Source organism: Oscarella lobularis, chromosome 4 (assembly GCF_947507565.1).
Source record: "Oscarella lobularis chromosome 4, ooOscLobu1.1, whole genome shotgun sequence".
Taxonomy (NCBI): domain Eukaryota; kingdom Metazoa; phylum Porifera; class Homoscleromorpha; order Homosclerophorida; family Oscarellidae; genus Oscarella; species Oscarella lobularis.
This window is the reverse complement of record NC_089178.1, coordinates 2,356,510-2,379,845: the sequence shown is the minus strand read 5'-3', so window position 1 is coordinate 2,379,845 and position 23,336 is coordinate 2,356,510. Positions and strand designations below refer to the sequence as shown.

The 23,336-nt window shown below is 48.6% G+C and overlaps 2 protein-coding genes across 4 annotated transcripts; both read left to right on the top strand.

Moving 5' to 3' along the window:
- Positions 1–3: 3 nt before the first annotated feature.
- Positions 4–20,458, top strand: LOC136185646 (uncharacterized). Of its 3 annotated transcripts, XM_065972813.1 has the most exons (14): positions 4–312; positions 494–8,016; positions 8,072–8,131; positions 8,185–8,226; positions 8,279–8,342; positions 10,141–17,564; positions 17,613–18,254; positions 18,300–18,642; positions 18,705–18,731; positions 18,791–19,145; positions 19,214–19,288; positions 19,410–19,471; positions 19,527–19,649; positions 19,704–20,458. In XM_065972813.1, exons 1-14 carry the CDS (start codon positions 179–181, stop codon positions 19,708–19,710), a joined length of 16,881 nt encoding a protein of 5,626 aa, XP_065828885.1. In that variant the 5' UTR covers positions 4–178; the 3' UTR covers positions 19,711–20,458. The 3 variants fall into 3 exon arrangements, with proteins under 3 accessions (XP_065828885.1, XP_065828887.1, XP_065828888.1); XM_065972815.1 differs by lacking the exons at positions 19,410–19,471; positions 19,704–20,458 and having other exon boundaries at positions 19,527–19,591; XM_065972816.1 differs by lacking the exons at positions 19,410–19,471; positions 19,704–20,458 and having other exon boundaries at positions 19,530–19,590.
- A 152-nt stretch (positions 20,459–20,610) lies between these two features.
- Positions 20,611–23,274, top strand: LOC136185651 (formin-binding protein 1-like). Its single transcript, XM_065972821.1, has 13 exons — positions 20,611–20,765; positions 20,980–21,095; positions 21,155–21,196; positions 21,253–21,463; positions 21,520–21,624; positions 21,686–21,814; positions 21,871–22,017; positions 22,072–22,197; positions 22,245–22,351; positions 22,406–22,538; positions 22,600–22,753; positions 22,815–22,922; positions 22,991–23,274. The coding sequence occupies exons 1-13, from the start codon at positions 20,742–20,744 to the stop codon at positions 23,128–23,130; spliced, it is 1,542 nt and encodes a 513-aa protein (XP_065828893.1). The 5' UTR covers positions 20,611–20,741; the 3' UTR covers positions 23,131–23,274.
- The last annotated feature ends 62 nt before the right edge of the window (positions 23,275–23,336 follow it).

Sequence of the window (23,336 nt, the reverse complement as noted above, 5' to 3'; positions counted from 1 at the left end):
AAAGAACAAAACACAATGAAGCGAATCGAGCAGGTTTCGTACGACGCATATTTTGCTGACGTGGGAGTCCCTGTCCGGGACCACTGGTGCCACTTTGGAAGTGTGAGGACAACTCCGACGACCTCTCTCGCGAGTTCGGCGCTTTCGCTTCGAGCTGGTTTCCTTTTGACTCGCCTCGATGGGATCTTCGAGCAGGTTAATCTGCTTTGCAGCTCTTCTCCTCTCGTCGAGCGTCGACGCGACGACTTATCTGTGGAGAGGCGCTTCTGGTCAGCTCAAGTGGAATGATCCTGGCAACTGGGCGGGTGGAAAGTAAGTTTCCAAGGAGAATAGCGCCTCCTCGTGTGTGTGGTCCGATCACGTGTTCAAGCTATATATAACATAGAGTAGGCGTTTATTGAAATCCCCCGAGATTTCGTTTTCTATAAAAGTTTAAATTTAGTGCAGTTTTTTTGTAGTAAACTGGGTGGTCAGACGTAATTGCTTTTTTCAGAATCCCAACGTCGACGGATGACGCTCAAATTGCGACGTCAGGAACGTATGACGTCACGATCGATCAAGACACAACAATTGCTTCTTTGACGATTGGCTCCGGTGCGGATTCCATTCGGCTTATCGTCGCCGCTGGCGTGACATTCACAGTCACATCAAACCTTGAAGCGCTCTGCCCCACGGTCACAATTCTTGGAACTCTAAATGCAAGCAAGCTTTTCTGGTCCGGACAATATCTCGACGGCAGTCTTAGTTCCAACTTTGTCGTCAATTCGGCTAAAGGTCGAGTGATCGTCAACGAGCTTTCGCTCGTCAAACGCGGTATCTATGATCAGAAATACATACGGAACGTGATATGGACGAATCGTCAAAATTTCACCGTTGACCCGTCCATGGACAGTTCCAGTCGCTACATTTTCTGTCTTGCATGTCGAATCGTCAACGAGGCGTCGTCGACGATGACGTTGAATCGGGCTCGACTGCAGCTGAATGGCAATCAACCGGCGGCAGATGTTAACGGTTTTTCGGCCGGTATCGTCAATCGAGGTCTTCTCGTCTTTGAACTTCTCTCCAATGTGTACGTCTATTGGGACGTCGGAAATTACGGGGGACAAATTAAAATTGTCGGAAAGTCGTTTCGGAGTTCATATTCCTTTTACTGTTATGGTCGATGGGCGAATGACGGATCAATTCAACTGTACGGCGTCTCGCCGAGTTTCTATTACTCTAATTCGGTGGAAAGATCGGACAATGGCACTTGGGAAGTCTATTCCTATCCTTATCGTCCGTCCACTTTGTCGAGTCCGCGCGGACAAAGCACGCTTGGCACTTGGAAGGAATACATCGCTGACGTCTATCAGAATGTAAGCTTAGGATATTGGGACACTGGCTATACCAATCGTATTCGAATTCAAAATCTATTTGACGCGACTCTGACGTTTCACAACTTTACGACGTTTGGACGGGTCGTAATGCAAGTGAGCGGTAGCCGCGGAGCGACGCTTCGCTTCAGCGGCGACATGAACCTGGGCGAACACGGCGAACTGAGACTCGATCAGTACTCGAGTGCCGCCGATGGGAACGTTCTTTCGGTTGGCGGTGCAGCTCAATTTCGCGCCGACGTCGTTTCCGTGGGATCCGGTTGGACGCTCGATTTGGCGAATCACGGCAAAGTGGCGATCGCTCGACGACTTACCGTCAACGAGGGCGGATTCGCGAAGATCGGATCCGATATTGCCGCCGTCGCCACCGTTCGGCTCAACGGTTTTCTCGTCATAACGGCTTCGGCTCGTTTCGAAGTGTCGAACCGAAACGTGACTATAGACGGAACGTTTATCTCGAACGGAATCGTTAACTTGACTCGAGCGACGCTGACGACGACGAAAGAGTGGCTATTCAGTCAGGGCTCGTTAATTGGCAGCAAATCGCAACTCAACGTGCTCGTCGTCGGCAACGTGACGGACAATTTCACAAAGACAATCGACGGCGTCGAATTGAACGTCGAAGCGGCAGCGCCTCCCCAATCGTATCACGGAGTCATAGCCGAATACTTTCAATATCGAGTGGACACCGATTTGACGTCACGTATCAGTAATCTCTATTATTTTCCGGGCGAAGGAAGCTCGCGGTATTCGCTTCCATTGGAATTTGATAGTGGGTCATATACACCGAATGCTGTTCAATATTTATCGTCGTTTGATCGCTTGTCGAAGTACTATGGCTCGTCGCCGCTCGCCCTGAGATCAGATTTTGAGAATTTTGACACGAACAGTCCCAAGTCGTTTACGTACGGCTACGCCGCTCGTCTTTGGTCGTTTCTCGACGTCAACGAGACGGGGTCATATAAATTTTACTTTTCAACTGGCTATGGACTTCACGTTCGACTTTGGATCAACGGTAAGACCGTGTTCACGTCGCGTCGCTATCGCTACTTTTTGAACGCCGACGAAATCGCCGGACCATTCAAAATTCAGAAAGGCGTCTGTCGCCTACGAATCGACTTTATTCAGCAAAGTTCATCGTGGAGTAACGACAATTCGCTACTCGTCAACTATTCCGGCCCGTCGTTCGCCTCGAAACCTCTCCCGCTCGACAAGCTCTTCAGACGTTATACGTTCCCAAATGGAACTACGGAATACGCCAATTCGAATTTCAATACTACTCTATTCGTGCCGACGGCGAGCGTTCTCTATATCGGCGGCGCAGGGCTGATATTCGCCAAGAACGGCGCTCATTTGAGCGTCGGCAAGACGGGCGTCGTGAACGTTCACGACGACATCACCTGGTTCTCGCACTCCGCGTTTGGTTTGACGTCGAAAGTGATCAATCGCGGTCGCGTCGTCAAGACGGGCGACGACGGCGTGGCGACGTTTTTTGCTCAGTACCTGTCCCGCGGCGGATCGCTCGTTTCGCTTCGCGGTCTTCTCGAATTCAAGGACGCGTCGAAAGACGGCGGCTTGGCCGTGTGGAACAATCCGGGTGGCGGCGCTTGGGACGATGCGAACAATTGGGTGCCGAAACGCGTGCCGCGGACGAACGACATCGTTCACGTGACGGCGGACGGCACATACCAGGTCGTCATTCGCGGTCACAGCAACATCAGCGTGCTGTCGTTGACTCTCGGCTCGACGACGAGTCAACCGGAACTCATTGTCGGACATTTCACCGAAGTGAATATTGCCGATCGGTTTGACATCAATTCGCCTAAGACGACCATAAACGGTCGAGTGACGGCGAAGTACGTTACGTTTCGAGGCGAGACGATTGGCGGTAGTTCGATTGGTGGCGAGATTCGTGTTTTGAGTCAATTTGCTCTCGTCAAAGGCCTGTACAAGTCGAAGTATATTCGTCAAATTAACGTGACCGTCGGAGAGAGTATCGACATTGATGCAAGCCTCGACAACAGCGACTCCCGCCTCTATTGCGATCGTTGCTACATCATCAATGAAATTGGATCGACGTTTCGTAGCAATAGTATTCGACTAGCTGTCACTGGCAACTATCCGTCAGCAATGTCAGACGGCTTTAGACAAGGTCTTGTCAATTACGGCCTCTTTGTGCTGGAGCTGCATACGTCGTGCTGTCCGTACATCTATTGGGACGTGAGAAACTACGGCCAATTTATTGTCGTCTCAATGAATCTCTACAACACCCGATCGATGTATTACTACGGATCATTTGCCAATTACAACACGACGCAGTTCTATCTCACAAACGTCTATTTCTACTATCAATCTCAATCGCTCCTCTTCGCTGGACGTCGCAGCGTATGGCAAATGTACAGTTACCCGGCGCGATACAACAACGCCCCGCGTCCTGCGGGAGAAGGGAAGATTGGAGAATGGCGTCGCTATCTCGACGACGTCTATCAGAATGCCACGAATCCGCGCGATTCTACCGTTCTGTGGAACGTAGGACAACAGACACACTTTTACGTGAGAAACGTGTACGGATCGTCGTCTGAATCTCGCCTGAAATATCATTTTGGACGGTTTGAATCGTACGGCTCCGTGCAGTTTCGCGCAGACAACAGTCGCTATGCGGAACTTCGTTTTTCCGACGGTTTTGTTATGGACCAAAACGGGATATTTTTTCTAGACCAGTATAGTTTGCCGTCAGATGGAAATAGAGTATTGATAGGAGGAAACTTGGTCGTCGGTAGAGCTTACATAAAACAGAGCTGGAACGTTACGATTGGAAACCGAGGTCGAGCCACGTTTCATCGATACGTAACGATTTACGAGGATGCAATATTTGGCACGAGAAACGGCAGCGGATCGACATTTGACTTCTACAATCAGCTCGTCGTGCGACCGAATGGAGCCGTGGACGTGGTCGATGCGACGACTATTTGTCACAGCAATTTTTCGCTTTCGGGATCGTTGAATATCGGCGGCGGAACGATAAGTGTTCGCGGTCGTTGGAACGTGTACGAAGGCAGCGTTATTGGAAAGAGCGGCGGCACGATTTGGCCGTACGGAGGCTTGAACGTAACGGGCGACTCCGACAAATCGTTTTCCGGCGTATCTGTTCGCATCGCGCCGCCGCCTGAGTTTTCGTCAACGAAAAATGGTATCGTTGCAGATTATTTTCAGTATCGAGTCAGCACAGATCGAACGAACAGAATCAGCAACCTCTACTATTTTCCGGGAGGAGGATCGGCCAGTTATTCCCTGCCGTCAGAATTCGATCAAGCCAGCACACTTCCTAACGTAGAACGCTTCGAAACGGACGTTTCTCGTTTTCCCCAATACTATGGCAGCTCACCGTTGTACTTGGGACCCCTGATGGACAATGCAGATACGAATAGTCCTCTGTCTTACACGTACAACTACGCCGCTCGACTGTGGACATTTTTGCAAATTGACACGACAGGAGATTACACTTTCTACTTCGTCACCGGTTATAGCTTGACGTATCGTCTTTGGATTGACGACGTTCTACTCGTCAGAGGCAGTCGACGATACCTGCAATTTCTGATGGAAGAAAAATTCGGACCGCACGCACTGACAAAGGGCTTTCATCGCCTCCGAATTGACTTCCTACAGGCTTCAAGCTCTTGGTCGACGTCAGGCAATACGCTGCTAGTCTCCTACTCGGGGCCTGGTCTAACGAAACGTCTTATACCAAAGGAAAAACTATTCTATCACAACGGGACGTCGCATGCGAAACCAGGATTTATGGGGCTCTCAAAAACTGGCTACTGCTGGTTGGCTGGCGAGGGTCTGATATTGGGTCAACAGTCCGTAACAGTCGACATTTGTTCAAAATGCGAATTTCACGTGCTCGACGACGTTCTCTGGTACTCGGACGCTAAACTCGGCGGCGTAACGTCGTTCGTCAACGCCGGTCTGCTCGTTCGACGCGGCCTACCAGGCACGGCGGCAATCTACGGCAAATACATCGGCAAACCCGGAAGCAGTCAGCGAACGGAGACGGGTTTCTTAGAATTTCGAGATGCAAGCGTTTCGGGCGGATTGGCGATATGGGCGAATCCGAACGGCGGCAGTTGGAACGACGCGGCCAACTGGAATCCTCCAAGAATTCCGCGCTCGGACGACGTCGTTCACATCACGCTTTCCGGGTCGTATCAGGTGACGATTCCTAGCTACGTTGTCGTCAATGTGACGTCGATATCTGCCGGATCGTCCAGAAGCGACGTCGAGTTGATCGTCGAATCGTCGGCCAAGTTATTTGTATCGGATCGATTCGGCGTTCACTCGGCTAAATTGACCGTGAGAGGTTTTGTTCAGACGAATAGGATGATTTGGGCCGGCCAGTATATCGACGGCGCTTCGGTGCCGGTGACGAATCGGGGTCGTCTCGTTGCTTTGACGTCGTTCGTCATATCGAAGGGAAGTTTTTCTACGAAATATTTTCGGTATGTTGTGGTGGAGAATCGAGGCAACCTGACCTACGATGAAACCTACAGCTCTTCGTCTTATCTGTACTGCTTCAATTGTACGGTGTACAATTACGGACTTTACTCGGCTTTACCGGTACGTCATTCACTTAGCCAGGCGCCATCGCCTAGTCCTGCAGACGGTTTTCGATGTGGTTTGATCAACTACGGAATCTTTGCTATGGAGCTCGGCGTATCGGGAAGCAGTTATGGTTACTGGTACTGGGACGTACGAAACTATGGCAACTTTTCTATCGTTATGAAACAGTGGCGAAATACGGGCAGATTTTATCTGTACTCAGCGTCGCTAGCGAATTACAATCAGCTCAATATTTACATGATCAATTTCTACGTGTACAGCAATTCGTATCTACCAAAAGGAAATGGATCGATTGATTCGTACTGTTTTCCCAAGCGCTACGACACGCTCCCGCAACCGGCGCAGTCCAATCAACAAGGCAATTGGCAGGCCTACTTGGACGACATTTACGGTAACGTCACAGCGTGGGACTTCAATTATCAATGCTCGTTCGTAATGATTAGTCACAACGATAAAGATAAAGACATGTATTTGAACAAATACGTCTCGAGAGGAAATTGGTTACTGAGCCTTAGGTCGTCACGACGCAGCAGCCGATACTTCGTCGACTCGCTTTTGGACGTGCATCGCAGTAGCCAAATCGTTTTGCAGAAGTATTCGTCAGTCAACGACGACAATCGTTTAATCGTTGCGTCGAAAGCTCGAGCGAACGTAGGACATATGCGAATTGATCAAGGATGGACCGTGAGCGTTAGCGAAGGAGCTTCGTTTGATAGTCGAGGTCGGTTTTTGATTCGAGAAGGCGCTCAGCTTAGCCTTTCCTCTGGCCCCAATTCGGCTTTCAACGATAGTTTCAAATTATCTCAAAGCGGAAAACTTAATCTCGTTGATAGGCGTGTGACGATGAATTCTAAGTGGACGCTCGACGGACAAGTGTATTTGACAAATTCTACGGCGACAGCGGCCGGAGGGTTGAATTGGGCTCGCGGCTTTATCAGAGGATCCCAGTCGAGCAAATTGCGCATTCTTAGCAGCTGCGAAATAACGGGAAATTTACAAAAGACGCTCGACGACGTTGCAGTCGAAATTTTTGCAGCTCCGCCATCCGAGCGACATGGCATTGTCGCAGAATATTTTCAGTACAGAGTGGCAACGTCGGTGACAAAGAAAATCAATAATCTATATTATTTTCCTGGCGAAGGTTCGTCGTCCTATGCACTGCCATCCGACTTTGACTCGGCATCGACAAAGGGAAACGTCATACGATTCGAGCCGTCTTTTAGTAGCCAACCGAAAAGTTTAGGCCGGGCGCCAATTGCGTATCAATCCGACGGCTGGTCGTACGACGGAAACTCGGCTGATTCGTTCACCTATAACTACGCCGCACGTTTGTGGGCGTACTTGAAAATCGATAAAGATGGTCTGTACACGTTCTTCTTTTCGTCTGGCTACGGTCTACACGTTCGTCTTTCGTTTGACGGCACCGTCTACTACACCTCGCGTCGTTATCTCCGCGTCATGACCGAGGAGACGTCTCCCGCTGTTCAGCTAAAGGCTGGATTTCGATTGATGAGGATTGATTATATTCAGGAAAGTTCTTCTTGGAGTTCTGAAGGAGGCTATATGTCAGTGAAATACGCTGGTCCTGGTATTCCTAAGCAGCTCGTTCCCAGTACGAAACTATACGCCGTACGAAACAAAGGGAACGGTATCTATGAAGCGGCTGCTGCAAATATGAAGTTCCTTAGAGACGATCGAGTGTGCAAGTCGAAGTTAACTGTTGATCAGTTGGTTTCTGACTACTCTTCAAGTGTGAGTCACTGTAAGGTGAGCGGCAACGGAGCACTGCTCGTTCAGAATGTCGTAAATTTGACCGTCGGAGTGTCGGGTGTGTTGGATGTGGCCGCTGATACGGACTGGCCGAAGCCTCTCGGCGGCAGTCGAACCCTGTTGACTATTAATGGGATGGTAGTCAAGACAGCGGGATCTGGAACAGCCAACCTGAATGCTGTCTACAACGTTGATTCTACGTCCGGTTGCGTGAAGAGTTTGTCAGGAAAACTGGAAGTCGGCATACTTGAAGGTGGACGGATGCTTTTTTGAGCTTTTATATGGTTACAGACCAATTCTCCTTATAGGGACGACGAGTACTGCTGCGCCAGCAACTGCCAATCTAGCAACGGCCACTTCGTCTTTTGGTAATTGAATCCTAATCATGGTGTAACTTTGGTAAATTCTCGCCGTCTTTTAGCTCCAACAACTCAGACTCCTGTGACCGCTTCTCCTCCACCAGGCAAGCACCTTGTATGTTTTACCGTACAGCCTTCTCTATTTCTTATTTGCAGGAATACTTGTCACTTGGAAAGGAACAAGCGGCCGATGGGAAGACCCTAACAATTGGAACCAGAGGTCAGCACTCCGTTAAACAAGTTTTAGTTTGGAAAAATGTCTCGGTTTGTCTTGCATAAAATTGCAGGTGTAACAGTAAAATATAAAGCAGAGTGCAACGTGAAGGAAAAAAGAGAAGGGTACTTGATGGTGATGATGATGAATATTATCATCGATGATCAAGTATTCTTTTCTTCCTCAATCATACACAATAATTATAAGGGACTGGCCAACTGTTCTCTCCTGTAATAAATTACAGAAAAATTACAAGGGACTGGCCAACTGTTCTCTCCTGTAATAAATTACAAAAAAATTACAAGGGACTGGCCAACTGTTCTCTACTGTAATAAATTACAGTGAAATTACAAGGCCAACTGTTCTCTCCTGTAATAAAATACAGAAAAATTACAGAGGACTGGCCAACTGTTCTCTCCTGTAATAAATTACAGTGAAATTACAAGGGAATGGCCAAATGTTCTCTCCTGTAATAAATTACAGAAAAATTACAAGGGACTGGCCAACTGTTCTCTCCTGTAATAAATTACAGTGAAATTACAAGGGGCTGGCCAACTGTTCTCTCCTGTAACAAATTACAGAAAAATTACAAGGGACTGGCCAAATGTTCTCTCCTGTAATAAATTACAGTGAAATTACAAGGGACTGGCCAACTGTTCTTTCCTGTAATAAATTACAGAAAAATTACAAGGGACTGGCCAACTGTTCTCTAGTGTAATAAATTACAGTGAAATTACAAGGGACTGGCCAACTGTTCTCTCGTGTAATAAATTACAGAAAAATTACAAGGGACTGGCCAACTGTTCTCTAGTGTAATAAATTACAGTGAAATTACAAGGGACTGGCCAACTGTTCTCTCGTGTAATAAATTACAGAAAAATTACAAGGGACTGGCCAACTGTTCTCTCCTGTAATAAATTACAGTGAAATAACAAGGGACTGGCCAACTGTTCTCTCGTGTAATAAATTACAGAAAAATTACAAGGGACTGGCCAAATGTTCTCTCCTGTAATAAATTACAGTGAAATTACAAGGGACTGGCCAACTGTTCTTTCCTGTAATAAATTACAGAAAAATTACAAGGGACTGGCCAACTGTTCTCTAGTGTAATAAATTACAGTGAAATTACAAGGGACTGGCCAACTGTTCTCTCGTGTAATAAATTACAGAAAAATTACAAGGGACTGGCCAACTGTTCTTTCCTGTAATAAATTACAGAAAAATTACACGGGACTGGCCAACTGTTCTTTCCTGTTCTTTTCAATGTACATTGCCGTTCAAACGTTTTTGGCTTCCCTGGAGTATGCGCCCATTCACTTGACCTCTAGAATAGGCTTGCAATGTACTTCGCGGCTAATTCACCGCTTCGACTTCTCGTTTAAAGCATTTTTAAGCGACCCGCGCAACGTGCGTTACGGTTGCTTGACCTGAACGCACGCGTAGCGTTGACGTCGTTTCGCGTTTTTAGACCTAATCGCGACAATTGTTGTTTGGAACGTTGTCAGAATCGCATTTACGATTGATTTTCACTGTTCTCGATTCGAAATAGCGCACTTTTGGTGGCGAAAAACCGGCGTTGAAGTACCCTCGCGAGTGGTGACGCACTTTTTAAAAGTCCTGACCCTTAGCGCACTTGCAATGCAATTTCACTGAACAACGATAGGAGCCTATAACTTTTTTAACGAGGCTGTATATGATAATCAATGCCCAAGGAAACTTTGAACGGGACTGTAGATGCTACAGTCGTTTACGGCTCTTTCCAGATGATTTCTCTTTCTCACGTTGACCTCTTCTTTTTATTTAGAATTCCCAACGTTAACGACGACGTGCGCATTTCTGCTAGCTCGTCCTTGGACGAAATTACTGTCAACGGAATCGTAACAGTTAAATCACTCGAAGTGACTGGCGGCCAGTTGATCATCGCATCGTCAGCTGAAATGGAAGTGACCAATCAGTGTCTACTCACGTCAGAAACTGTCAGCGTTTACGGGCGACTGGTCGTCGGCGAACTGATTTGGTCGGGAGCAAATCTCTACGGCGCTCAATCTTCGGGAAATGCCGGCAGTCGTCCGGGCACCATCGTCAGTCAACTAATGCTCGTGCAACGCGGATCATCGGACAGCAAGAAACTCTACGACATCGACATACAAATAGAAAAGAATTTCACTGTCGATTCGGAATTCGAAAATTCGGCTCAGTTGACATGCGGCAACTGTAGACTGGTGAACGCGGCCAATTCGACGATGACGTTCAGCGGCTTGAATATCTTCTACGCGACGACGTCGAGCGAACGCGATGCGTCCCCCGTCGACGGTTTTCGACGCGGTCTCATCAACAACGGCACCGTTGTTGTCATTACGTTGAATCAAAGTCCCAATTGGAGATGGGACGTGAGAAATTTTGGCCGTATGACGTTCGTCAATGTAAACTATCGCAATTCAAGATCAATTCAGTTCTACTACAACGTCTTCGCTAATTGGGGGGTCGTCGAATCCTTTGCCTCGTCTTTGTATCTGAATAATGTTGTGCTTCCTCGAGGGAAGGGCAGCAACTGGACGCTTTACTCTCTACCGGCAGCCTATATCAACAGCTACAATTCGATTCCCGGCTATCGAACGCCACGTCTGTACAAGGAGTACATCAACTACATTTTTCTCAACGAGACGTATCAGCCGCGAATTTGGGATACGAGTCAAACTCTTCAGTTTCGTTTGTCTGGATATGCGTTTAGCGACGTTTGGCTCGGCGGTTTGACGACGTACGGTCGAGTACATTTCTATGTCTACAGTTCAAGGCACTCGCGTTTTTTTCTTGACGAATACGTACGACTGTCGTTTGACACGGAAGTTCAGTTAGGATACGAGTCGTCGTCGTCGTCGTCGTACACGAATACGACGCTCCTTCTCGTCGACAGCGTTCGAGAGGCGACCTTTGGCGGAACGATTGAAGTGTGGGCCCGTCACGAGCTGGACGTCTCGTCAAAAGTTGAAAAGTTGAACATTGGCAGTCTATCGATATCCGGCGGAAAAGTGGGAATTAATTGCTCCTTTGCTGTGACGACCGACCTACTCGTCAGTCAGACTGGCGCGCTTACAATGAGAGGAAACACCGTGACTGTCGGTGGAAACTTTGCCCCGTCTGGCGAGACAAATTTCGTTAATACTACGTTGGTCGTTGGCAATCAGTTCAAGTGGACTCAAGGCCAATTGGCAGGATTGAGAGGACAGAACGTTTTGACGTTAGAAGGAGGCGGTCGTATGACGGGCGGACTTGGCAAGACCATCAACAACGTTGACGTTACCATTCAGGCTCCCGTACCGTCGCCCTGTCCACGACAAGGCGTCGTGGCGGAGTATTTTCAATATCGCGTCGCTACTCCCACAACGCCTCGAATAAGTTCTGTCAGGGAGTATTATCGTCCGGGGAGTGTTCCTAGCAGCGGCTACTTACCTAAAGACTTTGACAATGCTTCGTCGACTGCAAACGTCATAAGGATTGAGTCGACTTTGACACGCTCGCCCGTGTACAACGGCCGAGCGCCTCTCGATTTCGCCGTCGACAATCTTGCAATCAATGCGAGCTCTCCCGATTCGTTCACCTATAACTATGCCGTTCGATGGACGACGTTCTTGAAAATCGACCGTTCGGGTTCGTACAAGTTTTACTTTCTGACGGGATACGGACGAGCTCGAATGTGGATTGACGACAAAGTCGTATTCGTAGGAAACAGATACGTTAGCTTTATGTCAGAACAGACGACGACGGTTCGCCTCGAAAGCGGCTATCGGAAGTTTCGCGTAGACAACATCCAGCTATCGAGCTCTTGGTCAACGACCGGAAACATTTTCTATGTACTCTACGAAGGTCCTGGCGTGCCGAAGCAAAGCTTGCCGGACAGCCGTCTAACGTACTGCTATACGAATACGACGACGGGGCTAGACGTGCACGCTACGACGAAAGACGTGAATGCGATTAGTCTTCTCGCAATTGACGGCACCGGCTTGATTTTATCGACGAAGAGCAACGTTACGATTGGTCAACGAGGCCAATTGGAAATTCGTTCCAACGTTATTTGGTATTCGTCGGCGCACTCGTTCTCATCCTCCGTACATTTTCTCAACTACGGAATTCTGAGCAAAATCGGCGTTCTCGGCTCGGCAATCATCTGCGGTCAGTACGTCGACGGCGGCGGCGGCATGCAGATATTTAATAGTGGAAACGTCGATTTCAAATCGTTTGGCAGTGACGGCTGCGGCCTGGCGCTGTGGAACAACTCCGCCGGCGGTCGATGGGATTATAAATACAACTGGGATCCCCCTCGCGTTCCCAGCAAGAACGATCTTGCCTACTTGACAGCAGCCGGGTCGTATCAGATCGTCGTCACGAGCAAAACGAAGGCGGCGGTGGACACTCTCGTCGTCGGAGGATCAGGCAGCGATCCTCGTTTGAAAATTGACAGAGGCGGCAGTCTTTTCGTTTCCGGCGACCTCGACGTCTACGCGGACACGATGACGATCGACGGGCATCTAAGCGCAGGACGCATGACGTGGAGCGGTCGTCTTTTAGACAGTTCGTCGTCCGTTCAACAGGGAAAGCTCGTCGTTAATCAATCGATGGTGATTCTGAAGGGATCTTCGCAGCAGAAATATCTGACGAATGTCTACCTAACGAATCGGGGAAATCTCACGGTTGACGAAACGATGATTGGCGGGCAGTTCTACTTCTCGTCGAGCACGCTGCACAATCTCGGTTCCGTGTTGATGAGTCTCGTCGACATGAATGTAAACGTGAGACCAGGAGAGATAATCAACGACGGCACCTTCGTCGTCGATTTGAAGTCAAGTGATCGCAATTGGCGTTGTAACGTGACGAACACGGGCGTATTGGTTCTCTTCTGCAGTACCTGCGCCAATGGAGGTAGTCGCACGCTGCGCTTTTACGGATCATTTAAAAATCAAGGAAATTTGATCAGCTATATGACGTCACTTTCATTTACGGACAACTCGAGACGCGGTTTCAGTGGCGGAAATATTCAGCTGTGGGGACGACCAAATCGGAGAAACGGTTTTCTGTCGGCGAACTTTGGAAACTGGAGTGCCTACGTTCGAGACATCTACGCGGCTCCTATTCTCTGGGACGTCAACTCGAACGTACTGAGCGTCAGCATTTCCTTGTATAGCAGTCAAGGAAACTCCATTAATTCGCTCAAAACTCGTGGTTATACTGCTGTAAGCCTCTTCGGCTATTCAAGTGGCTCAAACGTTTTGGAAGTTCTTGGTGACGTTGTATTTGATAGTTACGGTAGTCTGCGGCTAAACGCAATCAGCTCCTCGTCAGCCTGGAAAATGCTTGTCAGATCGTCCTCATTGCCGACTGTCAACGACGTTATCATCGAAAACGGCTGGACAGTAGAAAGTTCAGCGACCTTGTGGAAATCGACTGGAAGACTCGTCGTGCAGGAGAACGGAACGTTCGTCTCCTCAGGCGGAAACACGATTCGCATTGACGGCCAATTGTTGACAAAGGGCTCGTTCTCTTCGGCTTCTGGACGACTCGTCGTCAAAGGAAAAACGTTTATCAGCAGCGATTTCAATATCGGAAACGGCTCGGCGACACTGCAATCGGGCATGGAATGGACAGATGGAATTATAAGCGGGCACGACGGAACTATTATTCTCGAGCAACAGTCAAAGATATCGAGCGACTATCTCAAAGTAATTGACGGCATTCAACTTCGCCTGCTACAGACGCCAAAAGTTTTAAACTACACCGGCGTCGTGGCAGAGTACTTTCAGTACAGAGTTGCTACGGCAACTACTCCCCGACTCGATCGTTTCAGCGACTTTTATCGCGCTGGACAAACTCCTGCAAACGGCTACGTTCCGAAGGAATTTGACGATTTGGCCACGATCCCCAATACAGTGGAAGTGCTTTCCACGTTGAATCGTTTCCCGCGACGAAACGGGAACGGTCCACTTAGATTCCAATCGAACAGCGTCGACGTCGACACGACGTCGCCATATTCGTTTACTTACAATTATGGCGTCCGCTATCTCGCCTTTTGGGACGTGCCGTCCACGGGACGCTACCAGTTTTTCTTCTCAACCGGCTACGGTCGATATCGATTGTGGATTGACGGCAAGCAGGTGCGGACGGGTAACTCGTACTCGAGCTTCTTGTACGAGCAGACGTTTACGCACGATCTCGTGGCGGGAATTCGACGGCTTCGAATTGACTTGTTCGTCGTATCGAGTTCGTGGAGGTCGTGGGGAAGTGTGCTCTTGGTCAAAGTGCAGGGACCGGGCGTTCCGAAACAATATCTTCAAAATCTGACGTACGCCGCTGTCGTCAACGGATCGTCTCTATCGTACTCTAGTCAGTTCGTCGGCAAACAAACCGATTCGGTTTGCGTCATGGAAGAAGAGGGTCCTATCGTGGCGAAAAACGGTGCGGGGATCAACGTAACGAGCTCCGGCCTTCTTCTTATTCGATCGGATATACTGTGGTATTCGCACACGTCGCTCAGTCAAACTCCGCCGAAAATTGTCAACGCCGGTCTGATCAACAAAACGCACGACGACGGAATTGCGACGTTCTACGCCGACTACGTCGATGCCGGCGGTCGATTGGTGAAACACGCCGGCGACGTCGAATTTCGGAAGACGAGCGCTTCCGGTGGCATCGTTCTGTGGAGCAATACGAACGGCGGCAGTTGGCTTGATCCCAATAACTGGACGCCGTCTCGCGTGCCGACGGCTGGCGATATTGTTTTTATAACGGCTCGCGGCTCTTACACAGTGCTCGTTACAAGTGCCGCTCCTATTACTGTCAAGTCGCTCATTGTCGGAGGATCGAATAGCAACCCGACTCTTTTTGTCGAACATTTGACGTCGATTTCCGTCGATCATCGATTGGACGTGCGTAGCGACGATCTCGAACTTCAAGGTAGTATCGCAGCTGACCATTTTACGTGGAGCGGTCGAAGAATAGTTGGCAGTGCCGCTTCGTTCTCCAAGGCTCTAATCACGGCGCGACGATCTATTGTCATATCGAGCGGCTCCCAATCGACGAAGGAGCTCACTAAAGTCGAAATCGAAAACATTGGAAATATGACGGTAGATGAAACGATGACGTCAAAAACTATATATTGCTACGGCTGTCGACTAATCAATCGTCTCGGCGGCACGATGCGTATCTACGATGCTTTGTATTGGTACGGAAGTTCTAGCGACGTCGTCGCCGACGAGGACGGCTTCGCTTTCGGCTTGATTAACTTCGGCTTGTTTGTCCACGTGCTTCGTTCAAATGATCCGCGGTTACGATGGAATGTACGCAATGAAGGATCGATGATTTTCTTGAGTGGAAACTATCCAAGCGTGAGGTCGGTTCGTTTTCAAGGTTTTTTCTCGAACAATGGGACTGTGAGTTTCTACGCCGTTTCGTCGTCCTTCTCATCGTCGACACTGGTCCGCGCTTCTGGCGCGTGGAAAGTGTACGGCGTGCCGGCACGCCAGAGCAATCTTCCTTCCGTGTCGTGGCAAAACGAGTACGCTGCAACCTTCGACTACAAACGGTACATTTACGATTTGTACCAGAACAGCACTCGCGACGTGTACGACGGAAAGACTCTGTGGCAAGAAAATTCGGTCTACGTCTCGTTTAGCAACATCTATGTCTCGCAGCACATCTTCTCGCTACAAACGTATGGATACATTAGAATCAATTTACCGAGCAACATTCAGAATGTTCGATTTTCAATCTCGAGGGAAATGATTCTGTCAGATTCTACGTTATTCATTCTCCAGCAATCATCATCAAACAGAAATAACAGCATTACTTTTGAGAAAGGTGCTAAGGTGAAGCTTGGTCGACTGACCTACATCAGTCAGGGTTGGAGTATTCGATTAGAAGAAGCGACGAAAGTTGCCACTGTCGGCGACGTCGTCGTCGAAGCGGGCGGCGGTATCGATTTAGCACGAGGTTCCGGTTCCGATGACGACGTTGCGATCGACGGACAACTGATCGTTCGTCAATCGGCATCTTTCAACGCAACGCGCCGTCGCGTCGTCGTCCGCGGCTCGCTCACTCTCGAAGGCCGACTAGCCGCCGACGAATCAACAGTGATAGTCGAAGGGAAGTTGCAATGGTCGCGCGGTAATATTCTCGGCGGTCGAATTTGGGCTCGCGGTGGCCTAGACGTTTCGAGTCAGTACTCGAAGACGTTGAACGGCGCATCGTTTTATCTCGGCGCCTCGTCGCCGTCTTCATCGTCCGGCGTCATTGCTGAATATTTCCAGTATCGAGTAAAAACCGATCGTACTCCTCAAAGAAGTAATCTCGTTTATTTCTATCGGGGATGCTCAAGTTGCAGCAGCGATGCGCCGATCGAATTTGACGATGTGGCAGTGCAATCAAACTTGGCTCGAATCGAGCGCAGCTTGAGCAGGGAACCAATCTATTACGGCAGCGCTCCTTTGGCCTATTCAAGCGGTGTCGGATACGACGTCGACTCTTCGTCGCCGGCATCTTTCACGTACAGGTACGCCGTTCGATTTTCCGCCTTCCTATTCATTCCCGTCAGCGACACGTACACGTTTTACCTTCTCGGAGGATACGGACAGAGTCGTCTTTGGATTGATGACGTGAAGCGATTGACGACAGGTGCATACACATCGTTTTTGTATGAGCGGACGGTAAAGATTCATCTATCGGAAGGATATCATCGGCTGCGCGTCGACAATATCCAAACGTCGTCTGGCTGGTCGTTTCAACGCAACCTGCTGATCGTCTCCATATCCGGACGTTGCTTGCCTAAGCAGCCACTGACCAATCAGTATTTGACATATAAGCGAATTATTAACGGTAGTGACGTTTATGCGGCTCCGGCCTTTCGGTCGGGCGACGGCGACGTTTGCTCCGGCGGGGAATCGTTTAGCCAACTTAGCGATTACGATGCCGGGGTTAGTTACGGCACCGTTCGAAGTCGCGGCTTGTTTGAAACTGTCAACAACTCTTTGATATCGATTGAAAAGACTGGAGTTTTGGACGTTCAGTCCGATGTCAGTTGGCCGCAAGATTCCGCACTAGGCAACAGAACTCGCTTAAGGATATTAGGACTGGCGGGCAAGTCGCAAGGATCGGGGTCTGTCGACCTCAACACTCTCTACGACAGCCGACAAGGGTGCACGCGAGCCGATTCTGGATCAATCGACTTTGGAGTGGCCGGAGGTAAAGACTAACTAAGTAAACTTAATAGTTAGAATCATTTCTATCTAGATTTGCCTACGGTTGCTTCTCCTACTGTTTCATCTGTTCCAACGCCTGAAGTGCCGACCCCGATGGCTCTGGTGTGTGCTACGACGGCGTCTCCAACTACGACGGCACCTCCCATGACTACTGAGCCTCCGACCACGACGAGACTCCCGACGACGACTCCAACGACGACTGTTTCTCCGACAAGTTCGAGGGCTTCATTGACGCCTGTTGTTGTGACGTCCGCACCGACCGCGACTTCACAGACGTCAAGTTTCAATCCTACGAAGTCGCCACCTGAAACTTCTTCAATTCAACCTAATACGAAACTGGTGCTGTCTACGGCAGCGTCTCATCAGACGGCTTCAACAGCGCATTCGTCTGTTAGGGCATCTTTCTCAGCTAAGCCTACGACGACCGCAGGACCTAGCAGTGAAGCAGGACAATCATCTACTAGTCCCTCTGGGACTGCAAAATTCCTCACGAAATCGGTCTCGACCCAACGGTCTCCTTCAGCTGCGACAAGCAATAGAGTAGAAACAGTTGCACCTTACCCATCAACTGAGGTTCCTCAGTCAAGAAAAGCAACCGTCAGGACAACGTCATCGTCGTCGTCGTCAGTAACAGCGACGGAACAAGTCATCGTGCCAGTTGGGATTCCAAAAGGTTTGCACTACCATTCAGTGTAATAGCACTCACGATTTTTTTCAGATCCAACAGATTGGTCGTCACAAGATGTCGTCGCCTTTTTGGAGAGTAACGACGAGTTTACGAATCTCGTTGTCATTTTGTCAGATATCCCAGGGAGTAAACTGGTGCAACTAACAGAGGACGAGCTCGTTGCCTTGTCACCTGAAAATGAGGCCGCTTTGGATAAACTCTTCGCGACCGTTAGCCATTTAAAAAGGGACGCAGAAGAAAATTCAAACACGAAGTCCGGTAAAGTCGGTCTTGGCATCATTCTTGGTGCCTCGATCGGCGTCGCCGTGCTCTTTTTCGTCGCTGTTGTACTGCTTGTTTTGGTCTGCCGCCGCTCCAGGAGCCGGAACGTCACGTAAGCTTTATGCCACGCGCTGTCGCAGCTTCTATCAATTTAATGCTTCTTATTTTAAGCAGATTCGAAACTGAAAGCAAGGAGTCGCGGTGAGAGTCTGCCTAGTGCGATGCTGTGCACTGCTTACTACGTAACTATTATACTTTAGATCCAAAAAAGAAGATGTAAGGCAACAACAGTTTAGTAATCCGTCCTATGGTTTAAAACCATTCACGGAATTTTCACCCGTATCTCCTGACGACAATGTGATCGACGAGAATGTTAACAGTGACAGCAACCTTTATGCAAATCTCGAAGAGAACGCTGACGGTGGAAATGATCCCGATCCCTATGCAACTCTCGGGGAGCACGCCAGTGGAAGTAATCCCTATGCAACTCTCGGGGAGCACGCCAGTGGAAGTGATCCCTATGCAACTGTCGGAGAATACAGAAGAGGGGCAGCGACGGCCGCTGATTTCACGTACGATACCCCACGTCGAGCTAGCGATACCACCCAACCTCTCGTATGATGATCACGGAAAGAATTTTTTTGTATTTCTGTTTTGCGCTGAATGTCTGCATATTGTTCTAGCCTTTTATGGGATGCCGGATGCGTTTTGTCTGGAAACTCGCCGTTCCATTGGCGCTTGCAGAAGAGCAAATTAAGGTTTGATAGCATTTCCGCTAATTGGATCGCGAATTTCGAGCGCAGCTCCCACAGTCAGGCCTGTAGTAACAGATAGGGAAAATTTCGATTATACTTTACAAAGCATGATGTAATTTTAAAGGGTGTCATAATCAAACCGAAAATACGTCGAATGTATAAAGTACAAAAGAGAGCAGTATTGAAGTACAAAATTAGAGGCAACCAAACGTGTCTATTAGGTAAATGTTATTGTCTTCAGCAGCTATTGCGCACTTGAGCCCGTTAGGAGAAAAACAGCACGAAAAAAGTTGACACGGAATCTTCCCAGCCCAACTGTCAACCAACGATACCAAACTTCCCGTCACGGGATTCCAAAACCTGCGTAACAAATTGAAATCCTAGATTATTATATAATTAAGCGTTTGGTTCACCTTAGAGTTTGATCACTGGAACAGGAAGCAAGTAGCAATTCGTCATCGTCGGTCACGAAGAAAGTGCATCCCCACACGACGTTGGTATGCCCGTTCAATTCGTGAACCAGCGTCCTCGTCTCGACGTTCCAAACACACATTCTTCCATCGTTCGTGCACGTAGCCAAAAGCTTGAACTTCGACGGACTGAAAGCGCACGCACGAACCCAGGCACGTCGCCTCTTCAATCGACAATAGGAAAAGAGCGAATAGTCTCCGAGATTCACGACGTCTGACAATGAAGAATCGCACACTGGAGAAAGCTGCTCTCTGTCCGACAACGATGACGATGACGACGTCTCGACTGCATTGACGTCAACTGGTGCTGCCTCTTCCGGCTTCACTGTCCACAGTCTAATCACGCTGTCTCTTCCGACAACGCACAACATTTTTCCATCGGGAGAAAAGTCGGCAAACTCTACTACGTCTCCTCTGCGTTCGACTATGCCAAGCAATTCGGGACGTGCCTCTGGCAATCTGCCACATTCCCAAAGTCGAGCCGTCTTGTCAGTCGACGTCGAAACGAGCAACGTTCCATTAGGAGAAAAGCGCGCGCACCAAACCGTATCCTCGTGACTACTCAATGTAAATGCCCCCTTTTTTTTCTTGACGTCCCAGATTATAATTGAACAATCTGATGACGTGGAACAAAGAAAATCGGCCAGAGTGGGATGCCAGTGGCACGACCACACTTGGGCTTGGTGGCCTTCGAGTGCGAACGAGCGTTGCATCGCCTCGATGTCCCAAATTACGACCGAACCGTCACCGGAACACGACGCAAGTAGTTTTAGATCAGTGTTAAATGCGCAGTGTTCAACCCAAGCCGAATGGCCCGATAATAGACCGGCTAAAGCCATAATGGTAGGATGGGTATCCGGGAGTTCAACAATGTTTTACCGTTAGCGTGCTATAACGCGTGCACGGCAAATTAATTCCTCCTTTCGTCGTTTCGTCGCCTTGGTGCGCCCTTTTCGCGACCGAACTCGTTTCAAGGAGTCGTCAATATGAGCTGGGGAACGGAACTATGGGTAGGTCCCAACGAATCCGCGAGCGATCGCCTTTTCGCATAGGAATTTGCCCCAGCCGAACGTCCTCGCAATCGAAACCCTTTCCCCGCCTTTTTTCTCAATCGAACCACTTTGTCCCTTTTTTCGATTGCCCTACCTATTCGGCGAGACTCTCCCAGGCGCCGGAAGCGCCGTCTTTTTTGGGCTCACTCTTCGATTCTCTTTCTCTCGCAAGGACCAATACGAGAAACTTTTGAATAACGCCGATCAGGGCCACGATTTCGTGAAGCGCGTCGAGAATTTCGTCAAGGAGCGTATTGAAATCGAATCGGATTACGCGAAAAAGCTTCGGTGAGAGAGAGAGCGAAAAAAAGTCGCGAAAATCAAAACGTACCGAATGCGAAATTTAGAAAATTGTGCCGAAATTTTAAGACGAAAGACCGCGATTCGAAGTGAGCAAAACATCGAATATATTGAAAATAAGAATAATTTTTTTTTCTGATTTTAGACTTCTGACCGTGAAAGCTTTTAACGTCGTCGTGGACGAGACGGACAGCTTGGCGGCGCAGAGGGAACTCGTCGCAGAGAACATGCAGACGCGAGTGAAAGACCAGCTAAAGCAGCTCGGAAAAGAACTCGTCATCGAAAGAAAGAAGGCGGCCAATGAAGGATCGAAGCAACTTACCGGGTTGGCGAATTCGCTCGAAGCGTTGGAGAGAGTAAAAGAAGCGATGTAATTGGGAATAATTGTTTTTGACTAATGCGAGTATTTCAGTCAAAGAGATCGTATGAACGTGCTTGCAAGGACGCCGAGAACGCTCAAGGGCTATACGAAAAGGCAGATGCCGATTTGAGTCTAAGTCGGGCTCAAGTAGATAAGGTTTCATAGTGAAATTTGTTCATCAAGCAGTAACAGTACTCTTATTTTATGAATTTCCTAGACGAATCAGGTGTTTCGTCAGAAGAAGTCGGCAGAAGACGAGGCAAAGGGGAACTACAGTGTGCAACTTCATCAGACAAACAAGTGTCAAAACGATCATTATCATCAGCACATGCCCGCTGTCTTGACTGTGCGAAAGGGAGGAGCTCTTTCACTCTACTATATGTGTTTTTTTCTTTATATTAGATGCTGCAACACGCGGAAGAAAAGCGCATAATGAAACTCGCCGATCATCTTGCCGCCTATTCGGACGCCGAGCACCAAGTCCAAGGCAACGTGTCTGTTTGCTTAGAGAACATGACTACAGCTACTAGAGCTATTGATTATCAAATTGTATACATACGGTTACGTACGTGAAAAGTTTGTTTGAGCATCTTGTCTCTTCAGGATGTCAAGGCTGTGATTGACGAGCTAAAGACTGGCTACAAGCCGCCAGAAGACATTCAATTTGAGATGTACAAGAGTGGAGCAAAGGCGAAGAAGATGAAGAAAGCGCCACCCAAAGCCAAAAAGGTGGAATTCGTCTTGTTCTGTTTATTTACGCGCTCATCTTCTCGTAGGAGGAAAAGGAAGACTTTAGTCATCTTCCTCCTGCCAAGCGAAAGAAGAAACTGCTGGAAAAGGTGCGCGAGTTTGACGAGAGAGTGACGAAAGAGATGCAGGAAAAGTAAGCTCATATATAAATCCGCTCCATCTTCAATCCGTCTTTTATTTGTGTCAGAAATGCTATGGAAAAAATGATGGAGGTGTACAAGAAAAATCCGGCACTCGGCGATCCAGCGATTGTGAGCCAAGAACTAGCAGAAAGGAGCCGCATTCTCGACTATTTAAACACGGAAAAATATAAGTTTGAGGTAAAATCCGAAAAATGTGTGTGCCTTGCAGGAAAATGGACTTTTTTTGTTGCTGGGTTAGACGTGGCTGGCTGCCTTGGAAAACAAAGACGCACCACCACCGCCAAGGAAAATATCAACTGACCCACCTGTGGGCGGTGGAGCAAGCCCGGCTCCAGCTCGAAGTTCTCAGCATTCTCAGCCTCAGCCTCAGCCCACAACCACAACTGAAACGGGTACCTTCTCGAAAAAAAATAATGCTATTTCATATATTATCTAAAATTGTTTTTCAATTAGTTGAGTCTGAGAACGAATTCAAATCAGATAACGATGATGACAATGAATTTGTCGAGGTCGAGGAAAATATCCCTATTGGGCGCTGCCGTGCTCTATATGACTTCCCAGGTTGGAAGGGAAGGGAATGGGGGGGGGGGGGGGGGGACTCTGATTTTCATGAATTATTGCTTCTGTAGGAACCAATCCTGGCGAGCTTGAAATGAAGGCATCTGAAGTTCTTGATTTGCTGGTAAACAATGAAGATGGATGGATACGCGTTCGTCGTGGCGACAGTGAAGGCTACGTTCCCTTGTCCTACGTGGAGATGCTTTGTTGAAGGAAATGTAGTCTCTCTAAACTGTTGCATTGTTCCTCCTTTCTTTTTTGACAAATGTTCTCATGCGCATCCTTCTTAGGCACGCTTATGCAATCGCTGTTCTTGGGCTTTCACAATCGTTTTAAATCATTTCCTATTCTGAAATTTTTTCTCTGGGTCTGCACAACAATCCGCGACTTTTTCGTCTCAATGATCTCTCACAGGAT

Coding starts and splice junctions, on each gene's coding strand:
- LOC136185646 (XM_065972813.1), top strand. CDS start 179: ATGGGATCTTCGAGCAGGTTAATCTGCTTTGCAGCTCTTCTCCTCTCG. Junction 8,017..8,071: donor GGAAGTCGGCATACTTGAAG/GTGGACGGATGC, acceptor TTCTCCTTATAG/GGACGACGAGTACTGCTGCG. Junction 19,289..19,409: donor TTGCAGAAGAGCAAATTAAG/GTTTGATAGCAT, acceptor GTAATTTTAAAG/GGTGTCATAATCAAACCGAA.
- LOC136185651 (XM_065972821.1), top strand. CDS start 20,742: ATGAGCTGGGGAACGGAACTATGG. Junction 22,018..22,071: donor GAGCTATTGATTATCAAATT/GTATACATACGG, acceptor TTGTCTCTTCAG/GATGTCAAGGCTGTGATTGA. Junction 22,198..22,244: donor CGCCACCCAAAGCCAAAAAG/GTGGAATTCGTC, acceptor ATCTTCTCGTAG/GAGGAAAAGGAAGACTTTAG.